Raw genomic sequence first — 18,116 nt, 5'->3', positions numbered from 1 at the left:
TTGTTTTTCAAACCAGTGGGCAGCCAGTGAAAAATGCGTTCTGGCAACAGCTGCATAGTGCGGATCCCAGCCTATCGAATAAAAGTGGGGCTTCTATTGCTCAATCTAATTCATGCTGATTAAATAAGTAAATCCATAGGCCTAATGGACACATGCTCAAACTGGAAACACTTTTGATAGACTTACAGAGACAATCTGTAGTTGTCCCTGTTTGGACTTTTAAATTATATTTATTAATGTAAAGATATCATTTAATTGTATAAAATGTCATAGAAAGCGATGGGTTAGAAGAAGCCTTAGTAAAAAAACAAAGTAATATGTAACATCCATATATGACCAGCTATGTTAACTTTAACATTGATTTATCCTGCAATAATGTTGTTCAATTGGTAACATAAATTTTTGTCTTCTTCTAATGCCTTTTAAAGGGAACGTAATCTAAAATAAACTGAATGTAATCGGATTAAGTTACTGAGTTTGGGTAATCCAAAAGTTACATTACTGATAACAATTTTGGACAGGTAACTAGTAACGGATTACATTTAAAAAGTAACCTATCCAACCCTGCCTGTTTTATCGATGAGGCTCTGTGCCTTCTCCTCCATCCATTTCTGGTAGTAGTCTTTCACATTCTCTTTATGTTTTCATGAGCTGCAGTGGGTCTTTCGCACCGATGTTGGCCCCCAGGTTGACCTTGGCAATGGAGGAAAAGGGATTACCTTGACTATTTCAATGACGATCAAAGAGCACAACCAAGGCTAGACAGAGGGGTGGTTATAGTCAAGAGCAACCCACTGAAGGATTTTAATGAAATTCATTTCTGTGACCGTTTCGGTATGTACAAAGAAAATGTAGTTGACATTTGTTTGCTTGAGCCAAGGCTTTAATCTGACTCTCTTCTGGGAAGATCCATCACTCCTTCCATTCAAGTACTGATCATCTTTTTTTTGGCATCTGGAACCTTCCATTGTGAAACAGGAGATTTGTGTGGTGTAAGTGAACAGACTGTATACAGAATACTCCACAAAGTCTGCAATGCTATATGTGAACTGAAATACAATTACATAAAGGTCCCTGATTCTGCTGCCCAAGCCACCTATAAGGTTCTATGAATACGGGAATGCCATATTCCCATCAACTGTACCGCTACAGCAGATGCTGAGGAGTACAGGAATCTTAAAAACTGGTTCTCAATAAATGTACAAAGTGTGTACACTCCCAGTGTGCAATTCTCCAACATCGAGGCAAGTTGTAAAGGTACAACTCACGACACAAGGATTTTCCAAAACTTCTCTTTGTATGCTCAGCTTGAAGGAGGACAACATAGGGGAATCCTACTTGGTGACAGTGGGTATGCACAGACCAACTTCTTGCTCACCCGCTATCTTCATGCAATAGGACCTGAGCAACAATGGTACAACCAAGCTCATATCCGCACCAGAGGTGTAGTGGAGTGCATGTTTGGTCTATGGAGGAGTCGTTTCCAGGTTCTCAGAAACACATTGCGCTTTCAACAAAGAAATTGCTGAATTGTCACGATTGCAACAGCAGTGTGTCTCAATGACCTCAAACAGCATGGCTGCCCAGATCCTTGCATTGAAGATGAGGATGACCCAGATGATCCCATGGTTGAGGCAGACAATGACAGAAATTGACTAGCCCGCTGAGATGCTTTGGCTATGCAGCACTTCTCACAACAAAGATAGCTCAAACAATAGCCCTGGATTGGTAACAAAACATGCCATTGAATTTCATGGGCGCAAACTAAAGTATTTAAAAGAAGAGCATGATATGAAGATGCACATCCTTCATGTTGAATTGTCTATGAAGGAGGAGGAGAGAAACATGAAGCAGCAGCAGTACCAATGTTCTTCTCGAACCAGCATCAGATCGGGGTCCCGATAATTCACAAATGGAATGTCATTGCGACAGCTGTTGATAGACGTAGCTGGTAAATTCTCTCTGGCTATCTACCTAGATTTCAGAGCAATCTTGCCTGAGTGTGCCCGAGCACAGAATAACTTACGAACGCTCAACACCCGTTGAATATGGCCGTGGTCAGTTAACGTTGGCAAAAAATAATAAATTGTTGCCAGCAGCACAGTTGCAGTCACCAATACTCTGGATAACATAAAAACAGCCTAACCAGATCTGCTAGGGCGAATAAAATGGTCAGAGTGAGCTGTTCTCTCATTTGTGTCTGGAAGTAGCTAGCATGTTAGCTTGAGTGCTTGGCTGCTGTTGTTAGGACAGAACACTCGGATCAACCCTTAAAGAGATGGGTGGGGATAAAGCTTAAGAGTGTGCGAACGATGCTGAATGTGTGTAGACAAAGAAGAGCTCTCCAGTTGGTCTACCAAAACATTCAAAGGCCATTTTCTCAAAAGTGAGGTTACCAGTTTATCAACTTTCAAAGCAGAATGACTTTCTCATTGTTCCTCAGCTGTAGTGATATACTATTTTCTAGCTTTAAATCTCTACTTTTATCCAATGTAAAAAAACCACAATGTTGCTACATAAGATCGAATCGATCCGGTCAGTCACATACAAGGCATTTATGTCTGTGTTATGATTGACCAAAGGTGTCTGACTTCATACTAAATACAGCGTCATATGATACAAGGCATTTATGTCTGTGTTATGAATGACCAAAGGTGTCTGACTTCATACTAAATACAGCGTCATATGATACAAGGCATTTATGTCTGTGTTATGATTGACCAAAGGCGTCTGACTTCATACTAAATACAGCGTCATATGATACAAGGCATTTATGTCTGTGTTATGAATGACCAAAGGTGTCTGACTTCATACTAAATACAGCGTCATATGATACAAGGCATTTATGTCTGTGTTATGATTGACCAAAGGTGTCTGACTTCATACTAAATACAGCGTCATATGATACAAGGCATTTATGTCTGTGTTATGATTGACCAAAGGTGTCTGACTTCATACTAAATACAGCGTCATATGATACAAGGCATTTATGTCTGTGTTATGATTGACCAAAGGTGTCTGACTTCATACTAAATACAGCGTCATATGATACAAGGCATTTATGTCTGTGTTATGAATGACCAAAGGTGTCTGACTTCATACTAAATACAGCGTCATATGATACAAGGCATTTATGTCTGTGTTATGAATGACCAAAGGTGTCTGACTTCATACTAAATACAGCGTCATATGATACAAGGCATTTATGTCTGTGTTATGAATGACCAAAGGTGTCTGACTTCATACTAAATACAGCGTCATATGATACAAGGCATTTATGTCTGTGTTATGATTGACCAAAGGTGTCTGACTTCATACTAAATACAGCGTCATATGATACAAGGCATTTATGTCTGTGTTATGAATGACCAAAGGTGTCTGACTTCATACTAAATACAGCGTCATATGATACAAGGCATTTATGTCTGTGTTATGAATGACCAAAGGTGTCTGACTTCATACTAAATACAGCGTCATATGATACAAGGCATTTATGTCTGTGTTATGAATGACCAAAGGTGTCTGACTTCATACTAAATACAGCGTCATATGATACAAGGCATTTATGTATGCGTTATAAATTACCAAAGGGGTATAACTTTAAATTAAATACAGAGTCATGCGATATGGACTAAGTATTACAGGATACTACATAAAGTGTGAATAAATAGGTTATTAACGTTCTGCGGATTTATGAAGGTTCTCTCATGACCTACAGGTTACTGTAGGGTATGAGGTATTTAAATAGGTTGATGGACCTGCAAAGTTTGTGTGTGTGTGTGTGTCAAAACCTGAAAATGAAAGGCTGGCGAGTCATGTGTAAGGTACGTATCACCCGTAAGGTAAGTAGCTTGCATAGCTTTTTTTGTATCTGTGGGATACAGAAAAGCAGGTTAACCAAGTTACTGGAATCCAAATATATAGCTGTGCATTGGACCAGAGCTAACAATACTGAAAAAATATATATAAATGCAACATGTAAGGTGTTTCATGAGCTGAAATAAAAGATCCCAGAGGAGGAGTATTTCTGTCTGAAATAAATCCCTTTTGTGGTGAAAAACTGACTTGGTTTGGCTCCCAAGTGGCTGGGGCTAAGCCCTCCCATGGCTGTGCCACTGCCCAGTCATGTGAAATCCATAAATTACGGCCTAATGAATTTATTTCAATTGACTGATTTCATTCTATGAACTGTAACTCAGTCAAATCTTTGAAATTGTTGCATGTTGCGTTTATATTTTGTTTAGTATAGTAACTACAAAAAGACGGATGAATAGCATTAATTGAATGACCTAATCTGTTTTATCATTAACGAAAGAAAAGCCAATGAAAATAATAATTCGAATAGCAACAGATGACGTAAACAAAAGTCTACACATAGAGATCCTATTAAATTAATTATTTTAATTTCTAATTCTAGTCCATACACCGTGACGAAAGGTGACGTTCGATTGCACCGACGTCCAACGTTGTCCCTCCCGCAGCCATGCGTATTACGCTTGTTGTTGTTGAACTGGTTGTTATGACTGGACAAGGCCTCGGACTAAATTAGGAGAGAACCCCTCGTCGCTGCCACGGGAGACCTGCCAATGGAGGGCATGGACATAGACCTGGACCCGGAGTTCGTTCAGAAATTCAACTGCATGGGCACCACTGACAAGGACGTCCTCATCTCAGAGTTCCAAAGACTGCTGGGGTTCCAGGTCAACCCGGCAGGATGTGCTTTCTTCCTTGACATGAGCAACTGGTGAGTTCGGGGATGTGGGGCCTAGCTTGTATAGTAGCTAGCTAGGTACATTTTGAGTAGTCCCAGAGGCTCTCTTTTTCTCTTGCATGTATAGCTTCTTGTGTCGATATTTTGCACGGACTGTCATTGCTGCTAAGACATAGCTATGTGAAACTGTAGCTAACGCCAGATAGTTAGTCACTGTTACAAATTAAGTCTAGTTACCTTTTGCTAAAAACAAAAGGACGTATTGCAACATAAATATTCACCATAACTAACCTGACCAGATTTGTTAATTGTGTAACGTTAGCTAGCTAACACTAGTTGTAAGCGTTTGAACTAGTTGTGGTCTAGATATACCGCTAATGTTAAAGCTTGCGCCAAGAGGCTCTAGGCGTACATTTTATATCACCTAACAAGTGTTTGTGATATGATGACGTAATTTAATCGGTAGTGAGCTAATCTAGGCTAGTGATCAATACTTTATCACTGAACAAAATAAAACAATCCTGATAAATGACCTCGACTCATTCTTGCAAGGGAAAATCATTATCAGCAAGATATACTTTTACATTTTTTTCCTTCTTTTAAATGTTCTTGTTGTGAAGTAGTTTCAGGAACTGGATCAGGTTTGAATACTTGCTGATTAAACATGGCATTGACTCACCCACTCTTCTAAATGCCTTTTGCCATTAAAATAGGAATCTACAGGCAGCCATCGGTGCCTATTATGATGTTGAGAGTCCCAGCATCAACACACCATCCATGTCCTTTGTGGAGGATGTGACGATTGGTGAGGGAGAGTCTGTTCCCCCCGACACACCATTCACAAAGACCTGGAGGATACAGAACACAGGTGGGGTTACCTTTCAGACATCTACATCATATCGCCATACCTATGATTCATCAATGTAATGGCACACAAGAAGAAAAACCTTTACTGCAATGTAAGACCCGGAAACCACTGGCCTGTAAACGTGTGTAATCTCTTTGTCTGTTTCTTTCACAGGTGCAGATTCCTGGCCACCTGGGGTATGTCTGAAGTACATTGGAGGGGACCAGTTTGGCCACGTCAACATAGTGATGGTGCGCTGTCTGGAACCCCAGGAGATTTCAGACGTCAGTGTGCAGATGCGTAGCCCCGCAGCGCCCGGCATGTACCAGGGCCAATGGAGGATGTGCACACCCACAGGGCTGTTTTACGGAGGTAGGTCCAAACGGTGCAGACACACTGTTTTGTGGACAACATGTTTTATAAGTGTGTAACCAAGTCTAGAAATGATCCACACATGTTAACCTTTGCATGTTTGTGGCAGGTTAGCGTTTATCGACATGGATCTTGTTCTGGAGGCAGCTCTGCTGAGTGGTCAGTAGCTGGCACTGCCACAAAGTCATAAAATCTGATTTTATCCCTAACCTTAACCACACTGGGGTGGCAGAGTAGCCTAGTGGTTAGAGCGTTGGACTAGTAACCGAAAGGTTGCAAGTTCATATACCCGAGCTGACAAGGTACAAATCTGTCGTTCTGCCCCTGAACAGGCAGTTAACCCACTGTTCCTAGGCCGTCATTGAAAATAAGAATTTGTTCTTAACTGACTTGCCTAGATAAATAAAGGTAAAATAAAAAACAAACTGCTAATCATAATGCCTATCCTTTTAATTAAGACCAAAAAGCTCCTTGTTTGTTTTCATGAATTTTTACAATATAGCCAATTTTGACTTTGCTGCTGGCCCATCCTACAGAAACCGCTCAGTTCTGCCTAAAGGGCAAGACTCATGACATTAAACGTCAACCTGCATGTTTGTGTGCTGACTACAGGTCTTCACGATTTCAACAGACCTGAAATTCTGAGATCCGACACGGGACCGTAGCGGGTCTGGGTCCTAAATTCAGACTTTTGTCTCAGATATTGGTCAGGTCTGATATAATTGCCACGTGTCTCGGGTATGTTCAATTAAAATGCATTTACTGACTGGACCCAATTGGACCTGTCCTAATTTTGTGTTTGTGTGATGAGAACTGCGAGCTTGTTATCTGTGTCAGCTAATTGCAACTCAATAATACGTACAGCTTTTGTCCAGCTGAAACTGGTTAGAGTGAAAAGAAGCCGACAAGGGGAATGTCCCCAGGGACAAGTTTTAATATTGTAGTGGACAAAGATAAGAAAGCTGGCGTGGCCAAATGGACTGTGTGCATCTCGCTATTTAGGTTTGATGCATTTTGTATTTATCAATTGTTTAGTCATTATTGTTATTGTAGGCCTATTTAATCATCTTAATCAGTTCTTTAAATAACCTATGCAAAAAGTGTTTTTTTTCATTTTGTTGATACATTTTTGTTGGCTAAATTAAATTCTAACCGTCTTTAATTTTGTCCTCCCTATTTAGTTCAAGGTTTAAAGTAGGCATGTTGTAAAATAAATAGCATTAGCGTATTGATGTCATTCGCTGGATTGTCCTACGGTAGGCAATCGTCTTTTGTTGGTCATTAATTTCATCCATTTATATAATAACCTGTTCGTATTTCCCCTATAAACAATGACTTGACTTACTTTTGATATTACCCTAATAAAGTTAAGCAACTTTTGTGAAGGTTTTGTGGCGTATGGCTATTATTAGGCTTACTGCAGGCATATGAAGGCAGTGCACTCCGGCATTCCAACTGACTTCGACAGTTGAATTTGAGGTGAGGAAGAAGGTTTTAGGCCAACCAGACTTACTCCTTTAATCTAACAATATAATTCTTAAATGTCTCCTTTTTAATATAACATTTTTATTAATATCATACAATATAATTTAGGCCTATATGCATGCAATTCCCTGATGCATTTATCACTCAAATCTCCGACAGCTGAACTGTGACATAGACAAATATTTTTTTATGAAAGTAAAAACTAATAAAGTAATAAATAGATTCTAATGTTTTGAATATGCTGCACATCGAAACACAACAAAATATTTTTTTAAGGATGTGCCTGTGGATCATTTGGCCAATATGGCTTGTTTATTGATGGCGCTGGCAGCGCCCAGTTGGAGGTTTCTTTCTCTCTCTTTCTACTCTCGGATCTGAACCAGCACGGGTCTGTTTTCCACTGTCCTTTTCGGAACGGGACTGACTGTCCTCTGGTCTATTCGGAACATGTCTCAGTGAGGAAAAAATAAATAAATATATATATATATATTGGGTCGGGTGGGAAAGCCACGGATCCATTTCGGACCCATGAAACATTTTTAGTGTGAAGTACTTTTTCAAGACATTGAGTAGTCAATCAATGTCTTGAAATTGGTCAACTTGACCAAAATGTAAAGTAAACTTTTTTCTAATTGACTACTGAGCATTTTGGGTGTTTAACTCCTATCACTACCACCAGTGCTGTCTCCTGGACAGAACAAGTCACCCTTAATGCCTGGTGTGTGTCACCTTCTCTGTCCACACAGACGTCATCTGGGTGATCCTCAGCGTGGAGGTGGGTGGCCTTTTGGGCGTGACACAGCAGCTTTCCTGCTTCGAGACGGAGTTCAACACCCAGCCGCACCGCAACGTAGAGGGAGACTTCAACCCTTTTGCCTCGCCACAGAAGAGCAAACGCGACGCCGGAGACGACAACAACTTCAAAGAGCCTGGAGGAGCCTGGGAGGGCAGGCAGGACGCCATCCAGCAAGATGAAAACGGACTGTCTCACAATGCTGTAAATAGAGCATCGAATGGGCTACAAAACAATCTGTCAGTAGTGACTTACAGTCAGGTATGTATGAATGAATGAACCAAGGTTAGCTTGCCTCGAAACAAGCTGATGTCCACTCCTCACTGTTTTTTGCTTAACATTGTGGGAGCACAAGTTCAATTTCTGTGCCACATTTGGATGTGTGTAAAAAGTGCTTTATTCATGGCTGGCTTTGAAACGTCCGATTCAAAATAAAACATGTTGTTGTCACAAAAGAGTACCGTGTTCAGTTCACAACCATATACTGGTGCAATAGCCCTCAGGTTTTCCAGATGATGCCACTACTGTAACTTTACAGTATGTGTGGAAAAATCACAATAGATCTCTGCTCTGAATTGTGGCACAGATAAATTGTTTTCCATCAGTATTGTTAATCAGTAATCTATGAAAAGCATTGTTGTGATTTCGACACAATGTTATACATTTTTACAGTGTTTACTGCACCCTCACCTGGCTCAAAAGTAAGCCTACCTGTCACCTTAGTGACCAGACACAACAGACAGACCTTCTAAAAATTCCACCATTCTCCTATGCAAAACAATAGTAGTAGAGGAAAATGTAACATGTCAACCACCGTGCTCTATCGTACCACATGTTGTTGAACAGATGTAGAAAACACACGTGAGCTCATTGGTATTCTATGCATCTGTGCAGTTCCTCTAAGGCAGGCGTTCCCAAACTTTTTTCACTCAGGCACCCCTGCCCTGCCCTGTGAGGTCTGGAGGGCTGCTCTTAAAATTGGTTATATTTCCCCCACCATAAAGATGACTCTCCAGCGCTTTTGGAATTTTTTGTGCTCCCTGACTGTTAACGAGCTGGACAGAGTGAAGAGACTGTAAATGTAGCACCGTTATCATTTCTACTCAGTTTCATCTATATATTTTTTTGTACTTTTACCCATTTTTCTTCCCAATTGGTAGTTAGTCTTGTCCCATCACTGCATCTCCCCTACGGACTCGGGAGAGGCGAATGTCAAGAGTCCTCCGAAACAGGGCCCTGCCAAGCCACACTGCTTCTTGACACTCTACTTGCTTAACCCAGTAGCCAGCCTCACCAATTTGTCGGAGGAAATACTGCCCAGCTGGTGACTGAAGTCAGTTTTCAGGCTAGAGGAAATCCCGGCCGACCGGACACAGCCTGGGTTTGAACCTGGGTCTGTAGTGAAACCTCAAGTGCCTCAGTGCCATAGACCGCTGCGCCACTCGGGAGGCCTTGTTTTAGTCATTTCAGTGTTGATTGAGATTGTGTGTGTCCCCCCCCCAAAACAAAATGTGCTATTTTGTTTGCTCAAACCACCGGATTGAATGGGTTCATGGGCCGTATGTTTGACACCCCTGCTCTAAAGGTCAACTCTACGGGTTTCCCAGACCCATATTAAGCCTAATCCTGGACTAAAAATTATTCTCAACTGATATTCGCCATTGAAAGCACCTTGTAGTCCTAATCTGTTTCTGGGAAACTGGTCCTACGTGTCAGCTGGTGGTTTTCACTGAGCAATAACATCCACCATCTGCCCAGTTTATTCCCCTTTTATTAATTTACCTCTTTATGCGATAATAACCCTTTGTCAGTTCACAACCATATACTGGTGCAATAGCCCTCAGAGCTGTGTGTGCCTGCTCTAAATCACCTCCTACTTCTGTCAGAGCAATCCATTTTATTCCAGCATTGTTAACTTACTGCCACTCTTGGCTGGGTAAACTAGTCTGTTCTGAAACACATGCTTCTGTTGCTCATTCACAGATTTTATTGAGCCAGTAATAGACTGAGGTACTTCCTTACATACGGCTGAGCTTATCTTTCTGAAAAATACAGCTGTGCTGTATGTAGGGGCCTGCCCTGTTCAGAATGGCCCAGCACTGTCCGGGTTAGTGGAGGGTTTGGCCGGCTGGATTGTCCTTGTCCCATCTCTCTTTAGCGACTCCTTGTGGCGGGCCTGGTGCATGCAAGCTGACCTCGGTCGCCAGCTGTACAGTGTTTCCTCCGACAAATTGGTGCGGCTGGCTTCAGGGTTAAGCGGGCAGTGTGTCAAGAAGAAGTGTGGCTTGGCGGGGTCGTGTTGGCTCTCGACCTTCGCCTCTGCCGAGTCCGTACAGGTGTTGCAGCGATGGGACAAGACTGTAACTACAAGTGGGATATCACGAAATTGGGGAGAAAAGGGATGATCAATGGAAACAGGATGTACCTGAGCTCAATTTCAAGTCTCATAGCAAAGGGTCTGAATACTTATGTAAATAAGTATTTTTATAAAGTTTCAAAAATATCTTAACCTGTTTTCGCTTCGTCATTATTGTGTGTAGATTGAGGAAATGTTTTAGAATCCATTTTAGAATAAGGCTGTAACGTAACAAAATGGGGGGAAAGTGAAGGACTCTGAATACTTTGCGAATGCACTTTATATAGTCTAGTGAGTGTGCGTAGGGTCAGTGAAGATATTTTGGGCACCCTTAATGGACTATTTAGCTGTCTTATGGCTTGGGGGTAGAAGCGGGCTCGGAGCCTGTTGGCCATGTCTCCGATATTGATTGCCGGACGGTAGCAGAGTGAACAGCCTTGCTTGGGTGGGTGGAGTCTTTTGCCATTTTTTTCGGGCCTTCCTCTGACACTGCCTGATATAGAGGTCCTGGATGGCAGGGAGCTCGGCCCCCAGTGAAGTACTGCGCTGTCCGCACCACCCTCAAGCGCTTTGCGGTCAAGGGTGGTGCATTTACCATATCAAGCTGTGATGCAGCCAGTCAAGGTGCTCTCGATGGTGCAGCTGTCAAACTTTTGGAGGATCCGAGGGCCCATACCAAATATTTTCTGCCTCCTGAGGGGGAATAGGCGCTACCGTGCCCTCTTCACAACTGTGCAGGTGTGTGTGGACCTTGTTAGGTCCTTAGTGATGTGGACACCAAGGAACTTGAAGCTCTTGACCTGCTCCACAACAGCCCTGTGGATGTGGATGGGGACGTGCTCTCCCGTCTTTTAACTATAGTCCACAAAGCTCCTTGGTCGTACTGGCGTTGAGGGAGAGGTTGTTGTCCTGGCACCACACTGCTAAGTCGCTGATCTCCTTCCTGTAGGCTGACTCATCTCCATCAGTCCCAGGGTCCCTAGCTTGGTGATGAGCCTGGAGGGGACTATGGTGTTGAACGCTGACCTGAAGTCTGAGTTATTTCCCCACTTATCCAGGTGGGAGAGGGCAATGTGAAGTACAATTGAGATAACGTCATCTGTGGACCTGTTGAAGCAGTATGAGAATTGGAGTGGATCTATGGTGTCTGAGATGATGGTGTTGATGTCTGTCATGACCAGCCTTTCAAAGTACTTCATAATTACAGATGTGAATGCTACAGGGCGATCACTGAACTTCTATCATGCAAATCAAACTAATAATAAAAATATATATCTTTGCCACATGCTTCGTAAACAACAAGTATAGACTAACAGTGAAATACTTCCCAACAATGCAGAGATAAAAATAACAGAAAGATTATAACTCGTAGAATACATTGTGTTGACTGTGTTCTGTCTCTCCCCTCAGGGTGTTCATGGACCCTATCCGTTAGGCCAGAGTTAGACAGATGGAGACCCAGGCCAGGTGGTGCTGAACAGACCTGGGCATGCTGATGCTGACCTGCGGCAGGGGCACTGGAGAGGGGAGGGACACATATTTCATACAGACTCTAGAAAACTCTCTCCCTTGGGCCCTACCCCATTCCACCAAAACACAAGCTACAGTGAGAACAAGGAGGCACCTATCCCAGTGAACACCCTACCAGCATCATCAGCACCCTCCCAAGATCAGCATGAGTGAATGCTACATTAAGAGTGCTATAAATCCTAAATTCTACTACATACATGTTTTGTTATTATTTTGTAGCTGTCAACACACCTCATTAGTGTAGGGTAGGCACTGCTGGTTGAGCTTAGCAAAAGGATGGATGTGTGTGTGAGCTTGAGCAAATGAAATGTGTGAGAAAAAGCCATCTAAAACTATTTTGCCTGTTGAGCTATTACTGTAGGATTTGAATCCTTGTCTGTGTTTTCTGAATTGTGCATGTGTGCACGTGTATAGTTTCCTTTTGGATTTTACTGAACACAGTGGTGGATACAACTTGGGTAAAGAAGTTGTGGTGACCTATGTATGTAGGCCAGGTAGGTTATGTATCTAAATAGATTAAACAAAATAATACTAATAAAAAAATATATAATTCTCCACAGGTGTTTCAGAAATGAGGATACAGGCCTGTGAATGAGTTGCCCTGTAAACAAGCCTTTGCTGTACTGTACTTACGACACATATGTGGTAAAGCTTGTTCTTTAGAGCCAGCAGATGGTGCTATTAACTAAACAACCAAACCAAATGGTCTCTGACGCATCACGACAGACATTGAAAAATAGACTTCCCTTTCCCATCGTAGGGAGAGGTATTTACATTCTGGGTTTGTGACTGCTCAAGCCATTGACAATATCAGCACCGTTTGTTTTGTTTCTGCAGTTTGCACGATGTCACTTCAGATGTTTACAAGTGGTGATTTGATTTAGTTTCTGTATGCTGTCTGGATCTAGATATTATTGTCTGTTGTAATAGTATATATTCTCCGTGTTTTAGTTTTCTTCCACACTTAACAACGTTGAGTCCCGTTTTGATTGTCAAATTAAGTAGAGTGGGTACATACGCTCAAAAGGACAGGTTCAACCCTGGGATTCATTCATTCCTCTGCGTCAAAGTGGAATGCTCTATTACGAGATGTAGTCATATTAATTATTGTTTACAATTACATGGTATCAACCAAGTTAACATCATGTTATGCAATTTGTTTCCCATTTGGAATGTTATTTTAATTTATTTTATTTACCTTCACGTTCTTCAAGCAATCAAGATTTCTCTGCTTCCAATGTTTCACAATTTCCACAAGGTTATGAGTAAATGAAAAACAAGGAAATTGATGACAATTGTTATTCATAGACTAAAGATCTTGTAGAGGCTTATCTTATGGTTTCTTCTGATGAAAAGTCCCTGTTTTCTTGTGGCTGTTGTGCTTTCACACCAGCCTTTCATATTTATGTATTTGTCAAGGGCATTATGTTAGTCCTCTGTGTTCACTGTTCTGCATTTTACTCTGAAACCAGAGAGTGTTTAATTCTTAGCTTTATTCCGTTTTTTTTATTTTGGTGGGAGGGTGCAGTTGTAAGCAAGATGGCATGGAGAGTGGCGTGTTTGCATAGTCTTATGATAGAACATTCATGAGAAGAGAAAATGTCAAATTAAAGCCTTTTTCCTATATGTATAAATGAACATTTGTACGATTAAATTAACACTGAAACAGAAAATGTGGCACCAGGTTTATTTTCTGACTCAGTTTTGACTTATGTAACACACTGTTTGAAACATTGGTTAGCAGGTGACGGGAATGATTCCTTGGAATCGGCCCCGTTTGGCAAGGAGACAACAGCACAGTTGTATGTTCTCTTTTGACAGGATTTTTTAAAAATAAAAAAAATTACTAGTTAAGAACAAATTGTTATTTTCAATGATGGCCTAGGAACAGTGGGTTAACTGCCTTGTTCAGGGGCAGAACGACAGATTTTTTTACTTTGTCAGCTCAGGGATATTGATCTTGCAACCTTTTGGTTATTAGTCTAACACTCTAACCACTAGGATGAGGCTGCAGTTCCCAAATGACAGAACAATGAGGTATTGGGTCCCCGAGAAAAACATTACTGTGGCAATACAAACAACTGCAAGTCTATTGTTGAGAAGTAAGCAGTAGTGGTGACAGAGGGGTTGCTTCCCACATTTATGGTGTGGCCGTTGGTTTATGGGACAGGTATGATGTTTCCTCACAGTGGGCTCTTCTATCCAGGGTTCAGTGTAGGCCATCTCACTTCTTCATCTTACTGTACACTGACTTAAGTGGGGTTATCACAATGACTAAAGTTCAGACATGCTCAAAAGCAATAAAAAAAAATGGAATGGAAAAAGTCCCACAGCATCCCCCTTAATGAACACGTTTACCTTTCGTGAACCTTCACTTGCACTTTTGTACTACTCGCACTGACTTTGCTGTTAGCTACACCTTAAATCACATTGTATGTAATGAAGAGCGGAAAATAAACGATATACAGTGCATACACATGTAAAAAATATATAAATAAATTACAGTTGGACAATGGTAGAAAAATTGACATTCATTAAACAACCCATAACTTTTGTGGCAGACTGACAATATGAACATAATAATGTTAAATGTAAATGTATGGTGCCTGAAAAGGAGAAACAACTTATTTCTTCTGAAACAACCCCACTTAATGTTGGAGAAGAGAATACATTGGATTTTTTAGGGACTAAAGTCTGTAGCTTGAAAGGATCAGACTTGAGTGTGTAGGGGGGAGGGGCTACAGGAAAGGAGAGAAATCTATGTCCTCATTGAGATAGGTGGTGCGTTTGAGCGTATGGATTCAGTATGCTGTATGCTTGCCTATGCTGCCCTGTACCATCACTCATTCATATATCCTTATGTACATATTCTTTATCCCCTTACACTGTGTATAAGACAGTAGTTTTGGAATTGTTAGTTAGATTACTTGTTGGTTATTACTGCATTGTCGGAACTAGAAGCACAAGCATTTCGCTACACTCGCATTAACATCTGCTAACCATGTGTATGTGACAAATAAAATTTGATTTGATTTGAGTATGTCAGTACTGTAAAGTACTTAAGTAAAAATACCTCAAAGTACAACTTAAGTTGTTTTTTGGGAGTATCTGTAATTTACTATTTAAATGATGGACAATGTTTACCACACTACATTTCAAAAGAAGAGTATGTACTTTTTACTCCATACATTATTCCTGACACCCATAAGTACTCGTTGCATTTTTAATGCTCATCAGGACAGGAAAATGGTCCAATTCACACACTTATCAAGATAACATCCCTGGTCATGCCTACTGCCTCTGATCTGGTGGACTCACTAAACACACATGCTTAGTTTCTAAACAATGTATGAATGTTAGAGGTGTGCCCCTGGCTCTCTGTTTTACTTAATATAAGGAATTTAAAATGATTACATTTACTTTTGATATATTGATATATTTATAACCAAATACTTTCAGACTGGGTGTAATTTACTGGGTGACTTTTACTTGAGTCATTTTCTATTAAGGTGCAGTTGAAGTCAGAAGTCGGAACATACACCTTATAGGCTGACCACACTGCTCACCTTGCGTGCGCGAGCATTGCAAAATAAATTTAGAAATCTATGTAATTCAATTATTGCACCCACACATGCTCGCATCAACGAGCATCTCCGTTGCCAAGGGCTAAAATAGAACTCCTTTCTAGATCACGCTGCAAGTCCTGCCTCTCCTATCTCCTCATTGGTTTATAGAAGCAGGTACCCACGTGCCATCTCCTCATTGGTTTTACCCACGTGGGTGATTGAAAGACGAACTGTGTTGTCGGTCGGTGTAGTAATACTATGAAAGTTTAAATGCCAATCACCGTATAAGTTCAAAGATGAAAAAGCCTGGAATGAGGAAAGATGATTAGAAACAATTCGGTTGACGGTTTTATGTGTGGATTAATTGGCGGAGTAGAGGACCTTGTGGATTTCAGGTAAATTAACAACTCAATGTTTATATCCCAGGACAAATTGGCTAGCAACAGCAAGTTAACTAAATAGGACAAATTAGCTAGCAAGTGGTAGCTAACTAGCTAAATTGACATAAATGTGTAATTCTTTTCGACCTGTTCCCAAATTAATGTAGTTGTTTCAGAGCTTGCTTTGATATGTTAACCTGCGTGTCGTGATCGCATTTGGTGTAGGAGGACAAAATACATTTATGCACGATGGCGCACGCGTGCAGCCAGTTTGGGTTCCGTGTTAGCCAAATACATTTAACTCAGTTTTTCACAATTCCTGACATTTAGTCCTAGTAAAAATTCCCTGTCTTAGGTCAGTTAGGATCACCACTTTATTTTAAGAATGTGAAATGTCAGAATAATAATGGAGAGAATTATTTATTTCAGCTTTTATTTCTTTCATCACATTCCCAGTGGTTCAGAAGTTTACATACACTCAATTAGTTTTTGGTAGCATTGCCTTTAAATTGTTTAACTTGGGTCAAATATTTTGGGTAGCCTTCCACAAGCTACCCACAATAAGTTGGGTGAATTTTGGCCCATTCCTCCTGACAGAGCTGGTGTAACTGAGTCAGGTTTGAAGGCCTCCTTGCTCATACACACTTTTTCAGTTCTGCCCACAAATATTCTATGGGATTGAGGTCAGGGCTTTGTGATGGCCACTCCAATACCTTGACTTTGTTGTCCTTAAGCCATTTTGCCACACCTTTGGAAGTATGCTTGGGGTCATTGTCCATTTGGAAGACCCATTTGCGACCAAGCTTTAACTTCCTGACTGATGTCTTGAGATGTTGCTTCAATATATCCACATAATGTTCCTCCCTCATGCTGTCATCTATTTTGTGAAGTGCACCAGTCCCTCCTGTAGCAAAGCACCCCTACTACATGCTGCTGCCATCCCCGTGCTTCACGGTTGGGATGGTGTTCTTCGGCTTGCAAGCCTCCCCCTTTTTCCTCCAAACATAACGATGGTCATTATGGCCAAACAGTTCTGTTTTTGTTTCAACAGACCAGAGGACATTTCTCCAAAAAGTGTGATCTTTGTCCCCATGTGAAGTTGCAAACCGTAGTCTGGCTTTTTTATGGCGGTTTTGGAGCAGTGTCTTCTTCCTTGCTGCTGTGCAGCCTTTCAGGTTATGTCGATATAGGACTCGTTTTACTGTGGATATAGATACTTTTGTACCTGTTTCCTCCAGCATCTTCATAAGGTCCTTTGCTGTTGTTCTGGGATTGATTTGCACTTTTCGCACCAAAGTACGTTCATCTCTAGGAGACAGAACATGTCTCCTTCCTGAGCGGTATGACGGCTGTGTGGTCCCATGGTGTTTATACTTGCGTACTATTGTTTGTACAGATGAACGTGGTACCTTCAGGCGTTTGGAAATTGCTCCCAAGGATGAACCAGACTTGTGGAGGTCTACAAAAAAATTGTGTCATGCAAAGAGGCACTGAGTTTGAAGGTAGGCCTTGAAATACATCCACAGGTACACCTCCAATTGACTCAAATGATGTCAATTAGCCTATCAGAAGCATCTAAAGCCATGACATCATTTTCTGGACTTTTCCATGTTGTTTAAAGGCACAGTCAACTTAGTGTATGTAAAATTCTGACCCACTGGAATTGTGAAACAGTGAATTACAAGTTAAATAATCTGTCTGTAAACAATTGTTGTAAAAATGACTTGTGTCATGCACAAAGTAGATATCCTAACCGACATTGGTTGAAAAACAAGTTTTAATGACTCCAACCTAAGTGTTTGTAATCTTCCGACATCAACTGTGCCTTTACTTTTACTGAAGTATGACAACTGGGTACTTTTTCCACCACTGCAGTATGTCTCCCTTAGCTTGAGGCGCTTGTGTGTCACCAGCCCATCTGAATAAATAACCTCAGGAATTCCAATGTTTGGCTTCCAGGTAGTGTTTAGCATTGGGATAATTACCTGTGCGTGTGGCATAGCTGTGTTTTTCTTCATGCTCAATAGCAAGTTCCCATAATAGTTCTTACAAAAGTTATTGAGACAGTTAATGTTG

The 18,116-nt window shown here is 41.1% G+C and overlaps 1 protein-coding gene across 1 annotated transcript; it reads left to right on the top strand.

Moving 5' to 3' along the window:
* The first annotated feature begins 4,404 nt into the window (after window positions 1–4,404).
* Window positions 4,405–13,767, top strand: LOC110494729 (protein ILRUN). The gene is made up of 5 exons (XM_021570048.2): window positions 4,405–4,744; window positions 5,425–5,579; window positions 5,733–5,930; window positions 8,162–8,469; window positions 11,975–13,767. The coding sequence occupies exons 1-5, from the start codon at window positions 4,587–4,589 to the stop codon at window positions 12,008–12,010; spliced, it is 855 nt and encodes a 284-aa protein (XP_021425723.1). The 5' UTR covers window positions 4,405–4,586; the 3' UTR covers window positions 12,011–13,767.
* Window positions 13,768–18,116: the final 4,349 nt, after the last annotated feature.

This window comes from Oncorhynchus mykiss, chromosome 17 (assembly GCF_013265735.2).
Source record: "Oncorhynchus mykiss isolate Arlee chromosome 17, USDA_OmykA_1.1, whole genome shotgun sequence".
Taxonomy (NCBI): domain Eukaryota; kingdom Metazoa; phylum Chordata; class Actinopteri; order Salmoniformes; family Salmonidae; genus Oncorhynchus; species Oncorhynchus mykiss.
The sequence above is the reverse complement of the archived record's forward strand: the minus strand, read 5'-3'. Positions and strand labels throughout refer to the sequence as shown.